The sequence below is a fragment of the Rhinolophus ferrumequinum genome, chromosome 17, assembly GCF_004115265.2.
Source record: "Rhinolophus ferrumequinum isolate MPI-CBG mRhiFer1 chromosome 17, mRhiFer1_v1.p, whole genome shotgun sequence".
NCBI lineage: Eukaryota > Metazoa > Chordata > Mammalia > Chiroptera > Rhinolophidae > Rhinolophus > Rhinolophus ferrumequinum.
This window is the reverse complement of record NC_046300.1, coordinates 15,088,355-15,106,280: the sequence shown is the minus strand read 5'-3', so window position 1 is coordinate 15,106,280 and position 17,926 is coordinate 15,088,355. Positions and strand designations below refer to the sequence as shown.

At 36.5% G+C, this 17,926-nt stretch overlaps 1 protein-coding gene across 20 annotated transcripts in view; it reads right to left on the bottom strand.

Annotated features, from left to right (window-relative positions):
* LRRFIP2 (LRR binding FLII interacting protein 2) overlaps window positions 1–17,926 on the bottom strand; it is a 101,143-nt gene that overhangs the window by 9,898 nt on the left and 73,319 nt on the right. For 10 of the 20 annotated variants that reach the window (XM_033132388.1, XM_033132383.1, XM_033132385.1 and 7 more), the window contains 4 exons: window positions 9,608–9,700; window positions 6,851–6,943; window positions 1,703–1,804; window positions 1,293–1,425 (listed from right to left, as the gene is read on the bottom strand). In XM_033132388.1, coding sequence (XP_032988279.1) covers window positions 1,293–1,425; window positions 1,703–1,804; window positions 6,851–6,943; window positions 9,608–9,700 — 421 coding nt within the window. The remainder of the gene's footprint in view (window positions 1–1,292; window positions 1,426–1,702; window positions 1,805–6,850; window positions 6,944–9,607; window positions 9,701–17,926) is intronic. The other 10 variants (XM_033132389.1, XM_033132392.1, XM_033132403.1 and 7 more) reach the window with 2 other exon arrangements.

The following is a 17,926-nucleotide window of genomic DNA, read 5'->3' as shown; positions in this document are numbered from 1 at the left end:
CACAGGCTTCCCTAGGCCCTTAGCAGGAGAAAACAAAATATGGGACAGAAGACAGGGGGTCAAGAGTGGGACTGAGAGGGGAAGCTGGAACAAAGGAAACGGGAACGCGGTGTGGGAAGAGGCGAAATCCCACAAAAGCTAGTGGGCGAGGGAAGGGGGACAACTCCAAACTGGGGGCTGTCCAGAGCTAATCTGAGGTTTAGCAGGATTACTAGGGAAGCCTGGTAAGGATTACAGTAGGAAGCCCTGACGGCTGCTTCTTTCCAAGCACCCATGAAAATAGTCCCCTGGGGCTGAGCAGATACCCGTACATGAGTAAAAGCAGCAGCTGACACCTGGCCAGCACCCCCCACAACCACGCAGCGTCACGGCTAACTCTAAGTTCTGATTTCTTCAGTACCTTTCAAACAAGCAGAGGAAACACTCTGAGCTGCCTGCCGTGGCCATATCCTAGTCCATTCTCTAGGCAGCTCTCACTTACCTAACGAGCATCCTCTGCTCTATCAAAGTGCTCTACAATTACATTTCTGGAATTCTGTATGTTAGAGAATGTGCTTATTAACTTTCTAAAAGTTTTTCGGCTTCCCTTCCTTTTACACCATATTGTACTCCCCGAGGAAACTTACATATGAAAACAAGATGAAAAAGAAAAAAAGATAGTTTTTTAATAAATAAAAGTGAGCTGATGATACAGGACCTATCTGTGCCATTTGCTTCCTTTAGAGTAGGATTCTTAGTAGAGGCAATGGATGGGCGTCTGTGTGGTTTCCTGAGAGAGGTGTCTTTAGAGTCTCAAAGGGTTAAATCTAAGAGGCTTAGTCTTTAAGAGACTCAGAAGCCATGCTCTAGAAATAACACTCCTCTGATATCTGTCTTCTTTGTCATCTGCTTCTTGCCTTAAGAAATGAGGTGGCTAAGAGCTACTGGGATAAGTAGCAGAACGTAAAACCAGATGCTCCAGGAAGAAAACATTCTGGGGAAAGTCGCCTACCAGCCGACTGGCTCCCTGGGGAGGGTAAGCTGGATTATGTCTTCACAGAAGGTTTGTGTTTAAGTGAAAAGGCAATGTGTGTACACCCACAGCGCTTCCACCCAGGGGCCTTACGATGACCCAGATGCTGGTTTCCAAGGTCAAGGATGTCTGAAGACAATGTGACCAGATTTCTTCCTGTTAAGGATCTAGGTATGGCTCAGACAGCCCTTGTGTGTTTTCCAAGATGGGATAAGAACAAGCTGGAAGTCTAACAGGATAACATTAACCCAAGTCAACACAACCGCCATTGTCTTCTTACCTAGTGGACCTTCTCCTGCTGACTCCAAGACCTGAGCAGCTTCCTGAGACACCACAGTGATGGCTCCAACCACTGGTTCATGATTCACATCACCATTGGGAGTGCCATCAGGGATTATAACTAAGCCATGTTTCTGTGGGGAAGGAAAAAATTCACCATCACAAAAGACGGCCCTCCAGAAGCAGTACACACTCTGTGCGGTGACTCTGCGACAATACATGTTTGCCACAGGTAAAACCAGGTTAGAACTAGTTACATGGAATAGAGCTCCGAGGAAGAACTGACTTAACCCTACCAAATCTGGACTACAGAATGATCACTGTGGTTTGTCTTCAGGTTAGGAAAGGTACAAGGAGGAATGGAAGAATAAAGCACGGGGGCACATGAGCTTCTTGCTAAGGCTAACATACCTCTCCTGTCTTCACCGTCTCCTTCAGGTCAGCCAGCTCCTCTCTGAGCGTATCCCGCTCATTCCTAAGGCAGGCAATGTATTCTTTCTGTTTCTCTAGGGCCTGGTTTTAGACAAGGGAGCAAAGGAAAGAATGGCACAGAAAAAAGAGCAAGTGAAAGGGAGCAGAGCAGTACCTAATTCAAATAAACAAAGATAAAGGCATAAAAGACAAGGCAGCATTAAAAGCTTGGAAACAAGCAGTTAGATAAGGGAGGAAATAACAAAGTTATGTGGATAGACATCTCCAGAAGAGAGTTTTAATAGAAACTGGTTAATCATGCATAAGTTCCACATAACATGCTTATATCACATCAGGCAGGAAAACAAATCTTTCTTTTCCAGTCAATGAAAAAAAAAAAACAGGAAAGGGAAGATGAAGATAGCAGTTATATTAAAATAAAGTTGACTTTACTGACCTCCTTACTATATTTTCATTTGGTGAACCAACCAAACAAATCCCACATTTCATGTTTAACTAAAATAGTTTATTTAAGAATATACTTGACTTTTTTTTGAAAAAGAAAATAAGTTCTGGAAGAAAAATGACCACTATACACAAGGTATTTTTAATTAAATATAAGCTGTAGTGATTTTCTCCAAGTAGTGCAGCAAAATATTCCTCAAATACTGCTTAATTAAAAAGACCCAATTTCTAAAGGCTTCTCAAGGACCTGTTAATTTAATTAAATACAATTAAGAGTAATTTGGTCTTCTGATTTACCTTCAAAATGTGAAAAACAAAAATAACACACAGATGAAATAAATACAGCCCACCTATAGAGGAGAGTAGAATATGGGTTTAAATCTCCTTTTGAGTCCTGACACATATTAACTTATCTATGCCTCGGTTTCCTCATCTGAAAAACAGGAGGGGTAACAGCAAGCACTTGTCCCGTGGGAACAGGCTTAAAGGAGCCCTCAGTGTAAAGGGAAGGGAAGGCTCCCTTTACACCGCCTGGAGGGAAGACTCAGGAGAAGCCAGCGGTGTTTCCCTTGTGCTTTCCCTGCCATTGTCTGAACCTCCTAACTGTCAGAGCTGAGGACCTTGCAGAAGCAGGAACGCACTTTGGTTATCAGTGGCTAATCTGATCTACTCTTTGTGATAAAATAACCCAGACTTCAAAGCATACCCAAGTTATGCAGTCTATGCAGGGAACTGACAGCCGGGCTACCTGAAAAAGCCTTTCTCTACACAGTTGTTCATATAGTTAATGTTTTCTGCCAGCATTCCTATTAATCCAAAAAGTTAAACTACAACACCTAACTCCCCTCTCAGTTTGTTGGATTTAGAAGTGGGCTAACTGCTTAGTTACTGAACGCTGAGTAGTTGGACAATTTTTTAAACCATTCTAATCCTATTGTGCAACCAACCTGGGAATAAGTAAATAAGGGATGATAGCAACTACTGTTTGTGTAGCTCCAACTATATGGCAGGCACTGTTATACATACATATAGTCAAGCCCTTATATATTTATATATATAATTTCTCCCTTATACACCCTGCACTTATCCCCATTTCACAGATCAGAAAATTGAGGCTCTGAGACGTTATATTTTTTTGCCAAAGTCACAGTAAGTGGTAAAGGCAGAAAATGAATCCAGTTCTTTTTGGTTCTAAAGACCTTGCATACTTTTTCTATATCTCAGCCCTATGAATGTCACAATTATGTGACTGTCATCCCAGATGTTGCTGGAAAAGTAGTCCATAGGGAAATCCTACTCCTTATTTACCCAAACTGCAACGCCAATGTCTAACTTCCTTTCACCAATTCACACCATATGACATGTCTCAAGTCTCCCTGTGAATTAATCATTTGAGTTTCTAATATCATAAGGCATTACTCTAACACTTCAAGCTAATGTTAACACTCCATTACATTAATAATAAATGTAACATTAGGACAACAAAGCACAAGCGATACTTTCCCATCTGTTGCCAGTCACTTTCCCATCTGTTGGGTTAGCTATTTTTGGTTACTGGTATCTGCGTGCACAGTTATGCCATGCATCAATCACCACATGTGACTCGGTCAGTGATCACTGTCACAGCATGCTCTACATAAACAACACCACTGAAAATAAAAGATCCCTTAGGAACAGACCAATCAGAAACTAGGAATTCTAGCAAATGCTCATGTATGCCATTTGCTCCTCTTCCACATCTCACAGTAGTGGGTTTTATCTTTACTTTTGGACTTTTTAATTTCATCTCCCCATAATTATGGATGGGAAAATAAAATACATCCTGTAAGTTCTCTCATCTCACCACAAAGTTTGAAGACTACTGAAATACCTTATAATTGGACCAAATATATTCACGCTGGATCTGAAATCCTCTGTATTACCTAACCATATAACCACTACTCTAGTGTTTGCATTCAATTATAGCTCCTACAGGTTTTTTTTTAAGGTTAAAAAGTACATGCTTGTGGAGATATAAATAATCCTTGACCCTCAAATTCTAGGGTCAAGAAGCCTGGAAAGATATATATAACAGGCTGAACTCTGAGGTAACAGGTTAATTCTCTGTATAATCGTACAGGGGCACAAATATTTGTAGTCGGAATGGGTGTGAGTCTTATGCTGGGCTACATGGATATGTAAGTCCTCTGTATGTACCATGTTTCCCTGAAAATAAGACCTAGCCGAACCATCAGCTCTAATGCACCTTTTAGAGCAAAAATTAATATAAGACCCGGTCTTATTTTACTATAAGTAATTATAATTTACTATAAGACCGGGTCTTATATTATATTATATTAGACCTGGTCTTATATTATAGTAAAATAAGACTGGGTCTTATATTATGTTATATAAGACCCGGTCTTACAGTAAAATAATATAATATAATATAATATAGTATAATACCAGGTCTTATTTTACTATAAGACAGGGTATTATACTATATTATATAAGATCCAGTCTTATAGTAAAATAAAACCAGGCCTTATATTAATTTTTGCTCCAAAAGATGCATTAGAACTGATTGTCCGGCTAGGTCTTATTTTCGGGGAAACAGGGTACCACCAAACTCTACACTTAAAAATGATAAATTTTATATTATTTGTATTTTATCACAATTTTTAAAAATTTTTTTAAAAAATCAAAGGATGGACAAACTACTGACACACGCAACAACTTGAATGAATTAATCCTTAGGGACTTATGCTGTACAAATGTTTATTTTAAAAAGGTATTTATATAACATTAACATGGCAAAATTACAGAAATGGAGAACAGCTGAGTGTTGCCGGAGCTTGAAATAGGACAGGGGAGGTGCTAGACACAGCTATAAAAGAGCAACATGAAAGAGAGATCTCCTATGGTGATGAAAATGTTCTGTATCTTGACGGAATCAAGGTCACATCCTAATTGTGATATTATATTAGTTCTGCAAGATGTTACGTTTGAGGAAAACTAAATAAAGGACATACAGGATCTCTTTGTATTGTTTCTTATAATTGCATGTGAATTTACAATTACCTTAAAATATTTTTAATATTTAATTAAATTAAATTTAAATTTAATTAAATATTAAATTTAATTGAAGTTTGATTTTTTTAAAAAGCCAAAGGAACACATTGTTATATACCACATAGAAAGAAGGTAACCACTTATTTATTTAATCATTCCAAGAAAATTAAAAAGTCGATTTGTAGACTAACTATCAGCACACCTTTCTGGTAAGAAAAAAAATGTTTTATTTTAAATAGGTATTTTATTGGACTGATAGATTTGGGATTTTTCTATGGCTGGTCCAAAGTAGTCAGTTTAAAATACTAAGATAATTATACAAAACAATAATCATGGACCTGCAGATATGCGTTAAAAATATTATGTAAGGTCCTAAAAAAACACATTCTAGATAATGATCAGATTTTAACTAAACTATCAAATTACCTACTTTGTGCCATATATTTTTTTTACATCTCATTTTAAATTCCCCAGGTGAAAATTTAAATGAAATCAGTAGTTCACAATTTTAAAACTCTAAACATAATTGTTAATTTATACTCCACAAGGCTCTTCTAGCTTTGTGTAGAATTTTACAAACTCAGCATTTAAGTATTAGAAACTCTAAAATGTAGCTTTACTGCTTTGTAATTTTTAGTCTACCAAACTCTTATGAAGCGATTTTGTTTCCCATGTGTTTATTAATGAGAAGATAGGGTCCCTAGAGGTGTGAAAAGAAGTGGGTACTAGAACACCCCTAACAACGGAGGGTATGACTCAGAGGGTTTCACACACAGGCAGGCATGTCTGTCACAGGTGCTCTTGGGGACCTTGGCCATATTTCCCTACCCATCATGACTTTCTCACTATGTCCTTACGCCTAGGGTTTCCTTCTGTCTGTTCCTCCACCTTAGTCCTTCCCTGACAAGGTAAGCCTCTGGCAGCTATGGCTGCACAACACCCCCACTGCAGAAGCGAGAGCTTGTGCCATGAGATGGGGCTGTCACTGGAAGGCCACACGGGATGAACTGGTGGGAATTTTTTTACTCTCCTGTGTACTTGGAAACTACCTGAAAGGCTTAGCGAAAAAGCACTGAGGACTTTTTCCTTCTCTGGGCCCCAGCTCTGGGGAGTTATGGGGTTATAATTAGAGATGACGTCACAGTTTGGCAGCTCTGGTAAATCTTACATTCCTATCCACTTCCGTAATTAAATTGATTTTAATCTCTTCCTATTTTACTCACCAAGGATTTATGGAATGCTTATAACCTTTCCTCCACCCCTACTCCCTATCCTCTTGCTTCTTATCCAAATTATTGCAATGTAAGGATACCAAGTTAGCCACAGAGTTTGAATTAAATGCCTGTGGCTGCTTCTGGATAAGAATCATAGGGAAATAAAGGACAACTTCCTTACTAAGTTCCTACTTGTAGGTTTCACAAGCCCAGAGTTAGCTGGAAAGACTTTCTATACATAATATCAGATTTTCCCACAGAAGTTTCTTTCTGTCTTCTGCTTATTCATATTTCACACTGTATAAATGCTTAACAATAATCAAAAGGGCAGATTTTTAGGAATCTCTAAGTTAAATTATGTTGGTCTATTCTTCATCAATGAATGAGCTGAGGACCAAAGCCCAATTCCGCCCCATACCCTAATGCTTTTATCTTTCCAAAGAAGTGTCTCCTGGAGGTCAAACACCTCTTTTGACATGGTGTCTATTTTCTGCTGCATACGCTGATTTTCCTGCAGAGGAAGAAGGGAAGAGAAATAATAAAAGAGCAGAAAGAAAAAAAGGGAGGGAGTTTCAGGGAGGGAAACACAACAAAAATAAAGCTGATAGAGAAAACGAACGGAAGAGGAACGTCTGTGATGAACAGGAAAAGCAAGAGCTGCTTGCTAAAAGGAGAGATGGCATCCAGTGTCTTTGCGACATGAGTCTCACTGGCATGGTGCTGTGACAGTAAGCAAGGAGACTGGGAGAAACTGCTCCAACCACAGTTATGTGGCAGCAAGCCAGCTCGGGTTTCTGTGTACATACAGCTCCACATGTATACTCTTCCTGTGATAACTGCCTGTTTTCCAAACATGGAAAAACTTACATTTCTAGGGAGGGAAATGGAGATTTGCTGATGAACAAATGGTCCTTATCATAGAGAACAAGCAGTAGATTTTGAATTTTGGTTTTGTTTTTTTTAAGCAGATCTAAAAAAATACAAGTGACATATCTCTCAGCTTCATTGTTTTGAACTTCTTTAGCAGAATCTATGATAGCAGGAACATCATGAGTTACAAATGAATACTCACATCAGTGTTTAGAAAAACTAGAATTTAGTATTTAGCAATTCTTAAACAACTCTTCTGATTGCACAATGATGCTCAATTTATACCCTCTTATGTTTAACAGATTTCCTACTTTCCCTAGTCAAACATTACTTATCTACTTTACCATGCATTTCTAAAGACCAAAAAGCATTATTTTATCATATTCAAGTTTTTTATACATAAACATCTTAGATATTAACATCTAAGAAATGTTAATTGTAATCATAAAAAATATCTAAAACTAATTTAAGTTTTTAAAGTTTGTATTCTCCGCCCCCTGGGCTTTAAAAGAAAGTACAATGACAAATTATAGAAATCGAGCATTACAATTCCTCTTAAACGCAGTCATCAAATTAAAAACTAAAACATTTAACCAATTCTAACTGAAGCTATTGAATTTGAAAAGCACCTCCCAAAGCAGTTTTATTATTCTGCTGAAATCACAGAAGGGGAAAAGTATGTATCTTAATAAGAAAAAGAAATAACAAGTGGCTGGGACATCGACACATAAAAACACAAAAGAACAAAAAAGGAGAGGATTCCCGTTATTTTAAAATGCCAGCAGGAAAAATAATTTGGATAATATGCTTCTTGCCATAAATGGAAAAACTAAGACAACTAACTTCACATGTAATTTGGTATTTCAAAAGGTTATGTGTCTGCATTTAGAATTCACAAATTCTACCTGCTTTCACCAGGCTCGTTTCAATTCAATTATTCTCAAAAATGAAGACAAGTAACATAAATCCACAAAAAGAAAAAGTAATTTCTTTTCCTCTGTTAAATGGTTTTTTAAGTCATTTACAGAGAGTGAGAGTTAAGTAAGGCAGGTCCATGGGAGAAGAGAAGAGGGAGGGAAAAAGAGAGGTGAGGGGTGAGTGTGGGTTCTGAGCTCCCAGGGATGTGGATGAGTGAGTGCCCTGGGGATCACTAAGAGATGGCCTTCCTGATAACTCTCATGTCATCAACACGAAATTAACATTAGACGCCTTTGATAAACACACCAAAATAGTGGGTAGGATCCCTTCTCAACAAACTTAACTCCATACTTACAATAAAAAAATGAGAACCTCATGAGGAAAAACCACATTTAAAGAAAAACAGAGGGGTGGCCAGATGGCTCAGTTGGTTAGAGCGTGAGCTCTTAACAACAGGGTTGCTGGTTTGATTCCCACATGGGCCAGTGAGCTGCGCCCTCCACAACTAGATTGAAGACAACGAACTGCCGCTGAGCTTCCGGAGGAGTGGCCGGATGGCTCAGTTGGTTACAGCGCAAGCTCTTAATTCCCGCATGGGATGGTGGGCTGCACCCTGAAACTAAAGACTGAAAATGGCGACTGGACTTGGAGCTGAGCTGCGCCCTCCACAACTAGATTGAAGGACAACGATTTGGAGCTGATGGGCCCTGGAGAAACACACTGTTCTCCAATATTCCCCAATTAAAAAAAAATTTTTGTAAGGATTTAAAATAAAAGAAGAAAAAAACAGAAATGGCATGCAAGGTGGCAAGCACAGAAGAATGAGAAATGTTTTTAAAGATTTCTTGGTGGCCCCCACTACTTCCCAGTCCTAAAATGCTGCCAACACTGGCAACTCAGAGTCCTTCCACCAGAAGGAATCTCAACTCAGCACCAGCCAACCTTTGCCTGTTTCTATATAAGGTGTCTTCACAATTTCTCATTTTCATTTAGCCACCTCAGAATTGTATCTACCTGAGTGAATATCAAGCTTCTTATTCCCCAAGAATCATGCCCCAGAGACAGCATTCATTACATTGCAAAGAATAATGGTGCTTTGTAATTTTTGCCCATTTCTTAAAATATCTTTAGGAAAGAATGTGTTTAGGAATAAAAGATAATACAAAAGCTTCTGTACTTAAAAGGGGAACTGCTTATAGGGTACATGGTATTAATTAAGACTGCCTTTATGTTTCATGTTTGTAAAACTTTAGGGTACAGTCAAATATGAAGAGACAAATAAACTCTTCGTGGTATTTTAACTCCTTTCGCTCCCAATACATATCCCCTCTTATCTCTTAATGCATTTTTTTCCAAAACCAAGTATTCCCCCAGTTCATGTACATACCTCAATAAGCTCATCTCTTTGTCGAAGGCCTTCTTTAAGTTCATTCATTTTATGCTGCAGCACACTACACATATGTTTCTGCCTTTCTAGCTCCTGTTATTAAACAAATGAGAGTGTTTACACAGACAATGGCACACAACAAACGGGAATACAGTCTAATAATAGAAAGGCAGAGTGTGACCACCAGAAACACACCTGAACTGCCAATACATAGTAATTTAGAAAAATTCGGTTGTTTATGGAAGGGTTCAGAAAATTCAAATTTTTCATCTCATAAGATTATATGTATCCGGCAGCTGCACGGCTCAGTTGGTTAGAGCGCGAGCTCTGAACAACAGGGTTGCCGGTTCGATTCCCACATGGGCCACTGAGCTGCGCCCTCCACAACTAGACTGAAGACAACCAGCTGCTGCTGAGCTTCCGAAGGGGCGGCCAGATGGCTTAGTTGGTTAGAGGGCGAGCTCTCAACAACAAGGTTGCCAGTTCAACTAAAGATTGAAAACGGCGACTGGACTTGGAGCTGAGCTGCGCCCTCCACAATTAGATTGAAGGACAACGACTTGGAGCTGATGGGCCCTGGAGAAACACACTGTTCCCCAATATTCCCCCAATAAAAATTTTTTCAAAACACTTTAAAAAAAATTTTATGTATCTTGAAAACCCAAATTTATCAATGGCAAAATTACTAGGAACAATGAGATGACTTAGCAAAGTTACAGGTTATAAAATTAATGTACAAAATTCAGTAATTTTCATAGATATAAACAAAATCGAGAGAAAATATAACAAACACAATATCAAAAAATAAAATTAAAAAATACATACATGTAAACTTATAAGATATATCCAAAATCTGTATGAGGAAAATTATGTAAAATATTCCTGGAAGACAGAGAAGTAGGAGAGAACAAATGGGAAGGTATACAATCCATTACCAAGATGGTAATCTTCTTGGATAAAAAGATTTAACACCATAAGAGCATCAGTTCTTCCCAAAATTAATCCATACCGTTACCGCAGACCAAATAAAAATACCATCAGTTATTTTTTTTTTCTCATCAGGGTAAGACAAGTTGGTTATAAAGTTTATTTGGAAGAAAAACATAAGAAAAAAAAAGAGACAGAAAACATACTCAAAAAGAAGAAAGCCTTACTAGATATTAAAACATATTAGGCCTGTATGATGAAAACAGTGTTGTAATGACTCATGAATACAGACCAAGGGAGCAGAACAGAACATCCAAAGATAGACCCAATTCATATACAAATATATTAAACAATGACATAACAAAAAGGGCATCTCAAATCAATAAGAAAAAATACTTTTAAATTAGTGATGATGGGATACCTGGATATCCATACAGAAAAAGAAAACTAGAACCAAACTTCATACCATATACCAGGACAATTTCCAAATGGATCAGAAGTGTTCAGAAAGAAAAGAGAGAGAAAGGGAGGTGGGGAGAGGGAGGGCGGGAGGAAGGAAACTGTTAATAGTACTAGAGAAAAGATGAGTGAATTCTTATAACCAAGGAATGGGGAAAACATCACTAAAAGTGACTCAAAAATCTACAAGCAAGAAAGAGAAGGGGGTAATAAATTAGACTAAATAAAAATAAAAACTTTTGAATGGCAAAAGACACTATAAACAAAGTAAAAAGACAAATGACAAACTGGAAAAAAAAATTTACAACTTATATCAGAGACAAAAAGTTACCGTCTCTCCATTACAGAGAGCCTCTAAAATTAGAAAGAAAAAAAAAAACACTCCATATAGAAAAAGTTGCTAATGAAAAGGAGAGTTCACAGAAGAAAAAAAAAAATAGAAATATCTATGACTATGAAAAGATGATCATACTAAAAGAAATATAAATTTAAACTGTATTTCTCATTAAAATACTAGTAAAAGTCCAAAAACTTGACAACATTTTCGGGAAAGTATTATGGGGAAGGAAACACGCCCTACCATGTATTTTGGTGGGAATACAAAATTATATAATCCCTACAAAAGGAATTCAGCAGTATCTAGCAGAATTACTACACCTTTTGGCTCAGCAAACCCACTTTAATAACTCCCAAAGATACGAAAATGCAAAAAGACCTATGCATATGTAGTACGTCATTTCTGCAGGACTACTTTTAACAGCAAAAGACTGCAAACAACTCAAATTATCCACTAATAGGGAACTGGTGGAATAATCTATAGTACATCCACATGATGGAATAAATATACAGTGATAAAAAAGAATGAGGCAGATCTCTACATACTACAATCATAGGTGATCAAATCAAGGTGCGTAACAGTATTTATAGTATGCTACCATTTTCTAAGAAAGGAAGAATACAAATACATATATTTGCATATATTTTTTGAATGGCAAGATATATCTACACTATATCTATATCTACATATCTATATCTATCTATCCATCTATACTTCTCAGGCTAAAAATTGGAAGAATAAACCAGTTAATTTAAAAATTCCCTTAAGGAAGGAGGAAATAGGAATGAAGAGACAGTGGTAAAAGACAGATTGAGTTCTTTGAATATATATTTTTTGTTGTTAATTAGACTTCAGACATATGTAAATATTTTCCATAATTGTAAAACAAAAGTAAAAACTCTAGAGTCATGAACATGAACTAGAACTATCATCAGCATAAACTCTTAAGACATTTTGACTTTAAAAACTTTTGTTACTTTTAAAAACAATGGTTGGACTATACATAGCCTAGCAGCAAAATAACAACCAAACAGAACACAACAAAAAATGTTCAACTATTTTCAGTAATTATATTGTTGGTGGTAACATTGGTATTGCTATTCTGGGTGCTGTGGTATAAAGCAATGAGGATAGAACATAACATAATTACTATTATCTCCTATGACTTTGAGAACTGGGAATGGTAGTGTGGGAAAAAGGATATATACATATATAAGACAGAGGAGGTTAAGTAAAAACCTAGAACTATCATCAGCCTAAACTCGTAAGACATTTTCACTTTAAAAACTTTTGTTCTTAAATTATTTTTTAAATATTCCACATACATGTTTCCCTGATATATCCACTAAAAAGGCCTATAAACAGTGATGAACTTGGTGGCCAGACCACCCCTAGCACCCACACTGCTCCACCAAAAGAGAACCAGGGTTCCTTAGACAAATGGCTGATTCCAGGTCTGGATGAAGATATGTACCAGATGAGCATGGAACATCTTCCTGCGCTAAATAGCTAAGAAGCTATCAAAAACAACTAGACTCATGTCAAAATTACTTGGGAATCAACCTAAAGAGGTTCACATTACTTAAAGGTTGGACAATAAAATCAAGAAGGAAAAAAGCTGTAATGGATTGAAATCATCAAATGCTTGAATTCTTGACTTCATAATGGTATTTTCTAAAAAACCAAATAATGGATGACTATAATAAGATCCTAAACAATCAATTCTTTATTTTGAAAACTCGTAAATAAAGAATCAAGCCTTTATCTCCCCTTTCTTATGTAAAGTGTATCTCGACTGAGTAATAAGAGATGAGGGGACATTTATCTTTAAAGATGGTCTAATGCTAATAAATAAAGCACAAGAAAGTGGAAAGACAAACCATGGAATGGGAAAAGATATTTGCAAATCATCTATCTGATAAGGGACTTATATCTAAACTATATAAACTCTTATAACTCAGTAATAAAAATACAATCCAATTTAAAAATTGGCAAAGGATCTAAATAGATATTTCTCCAAGAAAGATATTCAAATAGTCAATAAGCATATGAAAACATGTACTCAAAATCATTAGTCATCAGAAAAATGAAAATCAAAACCACACCTGCTATGACAGACTAGAGGAAAAGTCAGAATATAACAAGTGTTGGTGAAGCTGTGGAGAAATCAGAACTCGCATAAACTGCTAGTGAGAATATGAAATGGTGCAGCCAGAAAAGGTCTGGCATTCCAAAATGGTTAAACACAGAGTTGCCATATGACCCAGCAATTCTACTCCTAGAAACAACAATGTATGTCCACACAAAAACTTATACACAAACGTTTATCTTAGCATTATTCAACATAGACAAAAAGTAGAAAAAGTTCACGAGAAGGATGTGATTGGTATCACACATCATCCTCATCAGAACCTGATTGCTATCTACAATGAAGATGGACTCCTAAAACTCTGGAAACCCTAATTTAACCTTTTTCTTTTTAAACTAGCTTAACATTATGTACTTAAATGAAGACATATTCATGTGTGGCTTTTTTTTTTTTGCCAGTTTTTCTGAGTAAATTGAATTAGCCACAAAAATAATTTTGTGAAATTTCATATTTAAGTAGTAGTTACCAACTTTTTTATACGTTTTTGAGGTATTCATTTGTTTCTAATTGGAACAGTCACTTAATGTTTTCAGTAATCTTTTACTTGGAGAGTGAAACCCTGACATTCCTAGAAAAACTGTAGTTTTTTGATTATTTGAAGTGCTGATTAAAATGTGCCTCCATGCAGTAAAATTTATAAATGAGGAACTATCCCATATTCAGTGGCTGTTGGCTGTTTCATCTTGGTTTTTTTAGATGTTAATAAACTTTACACCGTTCTGGAGAAAAGAACAAATAAAAACCAATGTCCATCAATGCACAAATGAATAAACAAAATGTGGTATATGCATTAAATGGAATTTTATTAGGCCATAAAAAGGAATGAAGTACTACTGCTTCATGCTAAAACATGGATGAACCTTGAAAATATAAGAGAAAGAAGCCAATCACAAAAGCCCACATTTTATATCACTTCGCTGAAATGAAAGTCTAGATTAGGAAAATCTATAGAGACAGAAAGTACTGTAGATTAGTGGTTACTTAGGGCTGCGGGTGGCAGGAGATACAGAAATGACAGCTAAAGGGTGTAGGGTTCCTTCTTGACATGATCAAAATAGTCTAAAATTGGCTGTGGTGATGGTTACACCTATCTGTGAATATACAAAAAATCCCACTGAATTATACACTTTAAACAGATGAATCGTATGATATGTAAATTATCTCAATAAAGATGTTTTAAAATAATAAAAGAAAAGAAAATAGAGCCGTAATAACAAAATTAGACTATCCCACTTTGCAACCCCTAATCAACTAACAGATGTAAGCATCCAGCTACAATGTCAGTGAGAGACAGCCATACATCTGGGCCTCCTGAAAGAAAATAACTTACGACGTAGATTTGCCAAAAATACTAAACCTATATTTGATTAAGACTTTAAACCTAACTACCTATTTAAAGGAAATATAGAGGAAAAAAGAATACGTTGAAGAGTCCATGGGAATAAAACAGCAAAATCCCTAAGACTGCCAGAAACTGGTAAAATAGGCAATCCAGTTTCTTCTTTTTTCTTTTTTTATTAAGTATTGCGGTGAAATGGATTAGTAAAATTACATAGGTTTCAAGTGTACAATTCTATAATATATCATTTATATATCACATTGGGTGTTCACCACCCAGAGTCAGTTCTTCCATCACCATATATTTGATCCCCTTTTCCCTCTTCTACCACCCCCCTCTACCCTTACCCTCTGGTAACCACTAAACTGTTGTCTGTGTCTATGAGTTTTTGTTTCTTTGTTTGTCTTGTTCCTTCGTTGCTTTCAGTTTTACATCCCACATATGAGTAAAGTCATATGGTTCTTGACTTTTTCTGCCTGACTTATTTTGCTTAGCTATCCAGTTTCGTCAACACATAAATTGAAAGAAAGAAAAAAAAAGAGATGAAAGGAAACCTATAAATAAAGAGACTTAAAAGACATGACAACTAATTCCAATGTGTGGACCTTACCTGGATCCTCATTTTTATTAAGCATAAAAAAGAAAAATCTTTTGTTTGCTTGTTTGTTTTTTAAAAATCTTTTGTAATATATGAGACAATTAAAAATTTAACAATGATTGGAGACGTAGTATAAAGGAATTATTCTTCATTTTTCAGATGTGAAATGGTCTTACTGTTACATTTTAGAGAGATAAGATTCCATGTTGTTTATAGAGTTATACCTAAATTCACATTAAAATATGAGATGGTGAGGACTTGCTTCAAATGAGTGGAGGAAGTGCAAAATTGGCCGTGGGTTGATGGTTGTTGGGAGTAGGTGACGGGTTTAGGAAGCTCATTATACTCCTCTATTTTTTCGTATGTTTAAAATTTGTAATAAAACTTTTTTAAATCACATAATAAAAAAAACCAACAGAATTTGCTAATAAAATGAATAGCTATTAAGAAAAGAAGAATATACTTGAGACACTACTAATCAGGCATTTTTGTCCCTAAGGGAGGTATAGAAGATATAATTATAATCCCAACAGGAAACACTAAAGACATTTTGAAAAACTGCATTAGTATCATCATTTTAATTGAATGATCCTTCTCTACCTTCACCATCTGCTGCTATAATGAAACATACAGAGGGCCCAACCTCTTTGTATGTCTGTGACCATGAACATTCTACTGCATGAGGCAGTACATATTCGTATCTCGAAGAAGAGCTCAGGGTGAAGGTATGTTACTGAGAGACACCATTCCAAAGTCTTCAGCATCAGAGTACCTTAAACAGATTGACAGGGTATTTGAAGCTTACAGACTTTTCAAATTTCAAAAGCACAAGATTTAAAAAAATAAAATAACACAACTCTATATATACTAAGACATCTCTGTACCTTAGAAAATGATAGAAGAAAAAAATGGTTAAAATAGTTAAGCAGGTTTTTTAATTTATTTTTTTATTTTAAAAATGCTCCAGTACATTTTAGAAGATGGAAAGGTAAGAACTCGCTTTAGTTCTGATCATTAAATACGCAGCATGAGACTCTCTTCTAATCTGCTAGAAGGGCCAGAAATCGATCTAAAAAATGTGTGGGAAAGCAAAAAAGGAGTCCAAGGACTCTAGGTAAAGTATGATGGCTCAGAATATCCAAAATTTGCCTGACGAAAGACTCAAAGAAGAAACCACTTATTGCCATTAAATCATACTCTTCAACCGGCCACTGTCATCCAAACTGAAAATACCCAGAAGCTTCTTTTTCACCGTTCTAGATACAAGTCTTCTTATCCTAACTTTTTTTTTAAAAGACTATTTTTTAGAGTAGTTTTAGGTTCACAGCAAAGGTAAGTGGCAAGCACAGAGTTTGAAAATAACCCCTGCCCCCACAGAGGAACAGCCTTCCCCACTCAACATCCCGGCCCAGAGCCAGAGTGGTACATTGGTTACAATCAGTGTACCTATACTGACACGTCATGATCACCCAAAGTCCACAGTTTACATTAGGGTTCAATCTTAGTGCTGTACATTCTATGGGCTTTGATAAATGTATTATGTGTCCACCATTACAGTATTATACAAACTAGTATCACTGCCCTAAAAATCCTCTGCACTCCACCTATGCATCCCTCCTTCCCACAAACTCTTGGCAAACACTTCCTAACACTTTTTAAACATTACCAAAACAGACTGGAACGAGCATTTTCAGTCCTCAATGAAACAAATCCTTAGAGCGTCTACAGTATTAACGCTGGTCCCTTAGAGGTTATATCAACAGCTTCTCTCCCCATTATTATGTACAAACTCAGATTGTTATTGTTCCTAACAATTCTCCAATGCACAGTTCCTAAATTATTTTCTGGGCTTTTTATTTTTGCAATGTAGTGGCAACTCATTTTTCGGCAGTAATAATCATTTGTCCTCTGTTTGGACTGACATCAATCCTTTAAAAAGTCCAAATCGAGGGCGGCCCAATGGCTTAGTTGGTTAGAGTGCGAGCTCTTAATAACAAGGTTGCCTGTTCAATTCCCGCATGGCATGGTGGGCAGTGTCCCCTACAACTAAAGATTGAAAACGGTGACTGGACTTGGAGCTGAGCTGTGCCCTCCACAACTAAATTGAAGGACAACTTGGAGTTGATGGACCCTGGAGAAAAACACTGTTCCCCAATATTCCCCGATAAACCTTTTTTAGAAAGTCCGAATCCAATAAGCTTTTAAGAGAACCAAATTTGTTTTTTGCAGTTGTCAAAGAGCAAATCTGGACCTTGGGCAGTGGCTTTAATTTTCCATCTGCACATTTTAATAATATAGTTCACAAACCTCTAAAGAAAACATCTGTTGCTTTCTGACCCACATCTCCAAACTGCTGTTTCTAAATTACTGATTAAAAACTTCTCTCCAATCATTTAGAAAACACTTTCTCTTGAGAAATGGGGGTGGAGGGGAGTGTAAAAAAGAAAAAAAAAGAAAAAGTAATCATCACACTGAAAGTCTTTGGAGCTTTGTGGAGTTCCAGCCAGTTA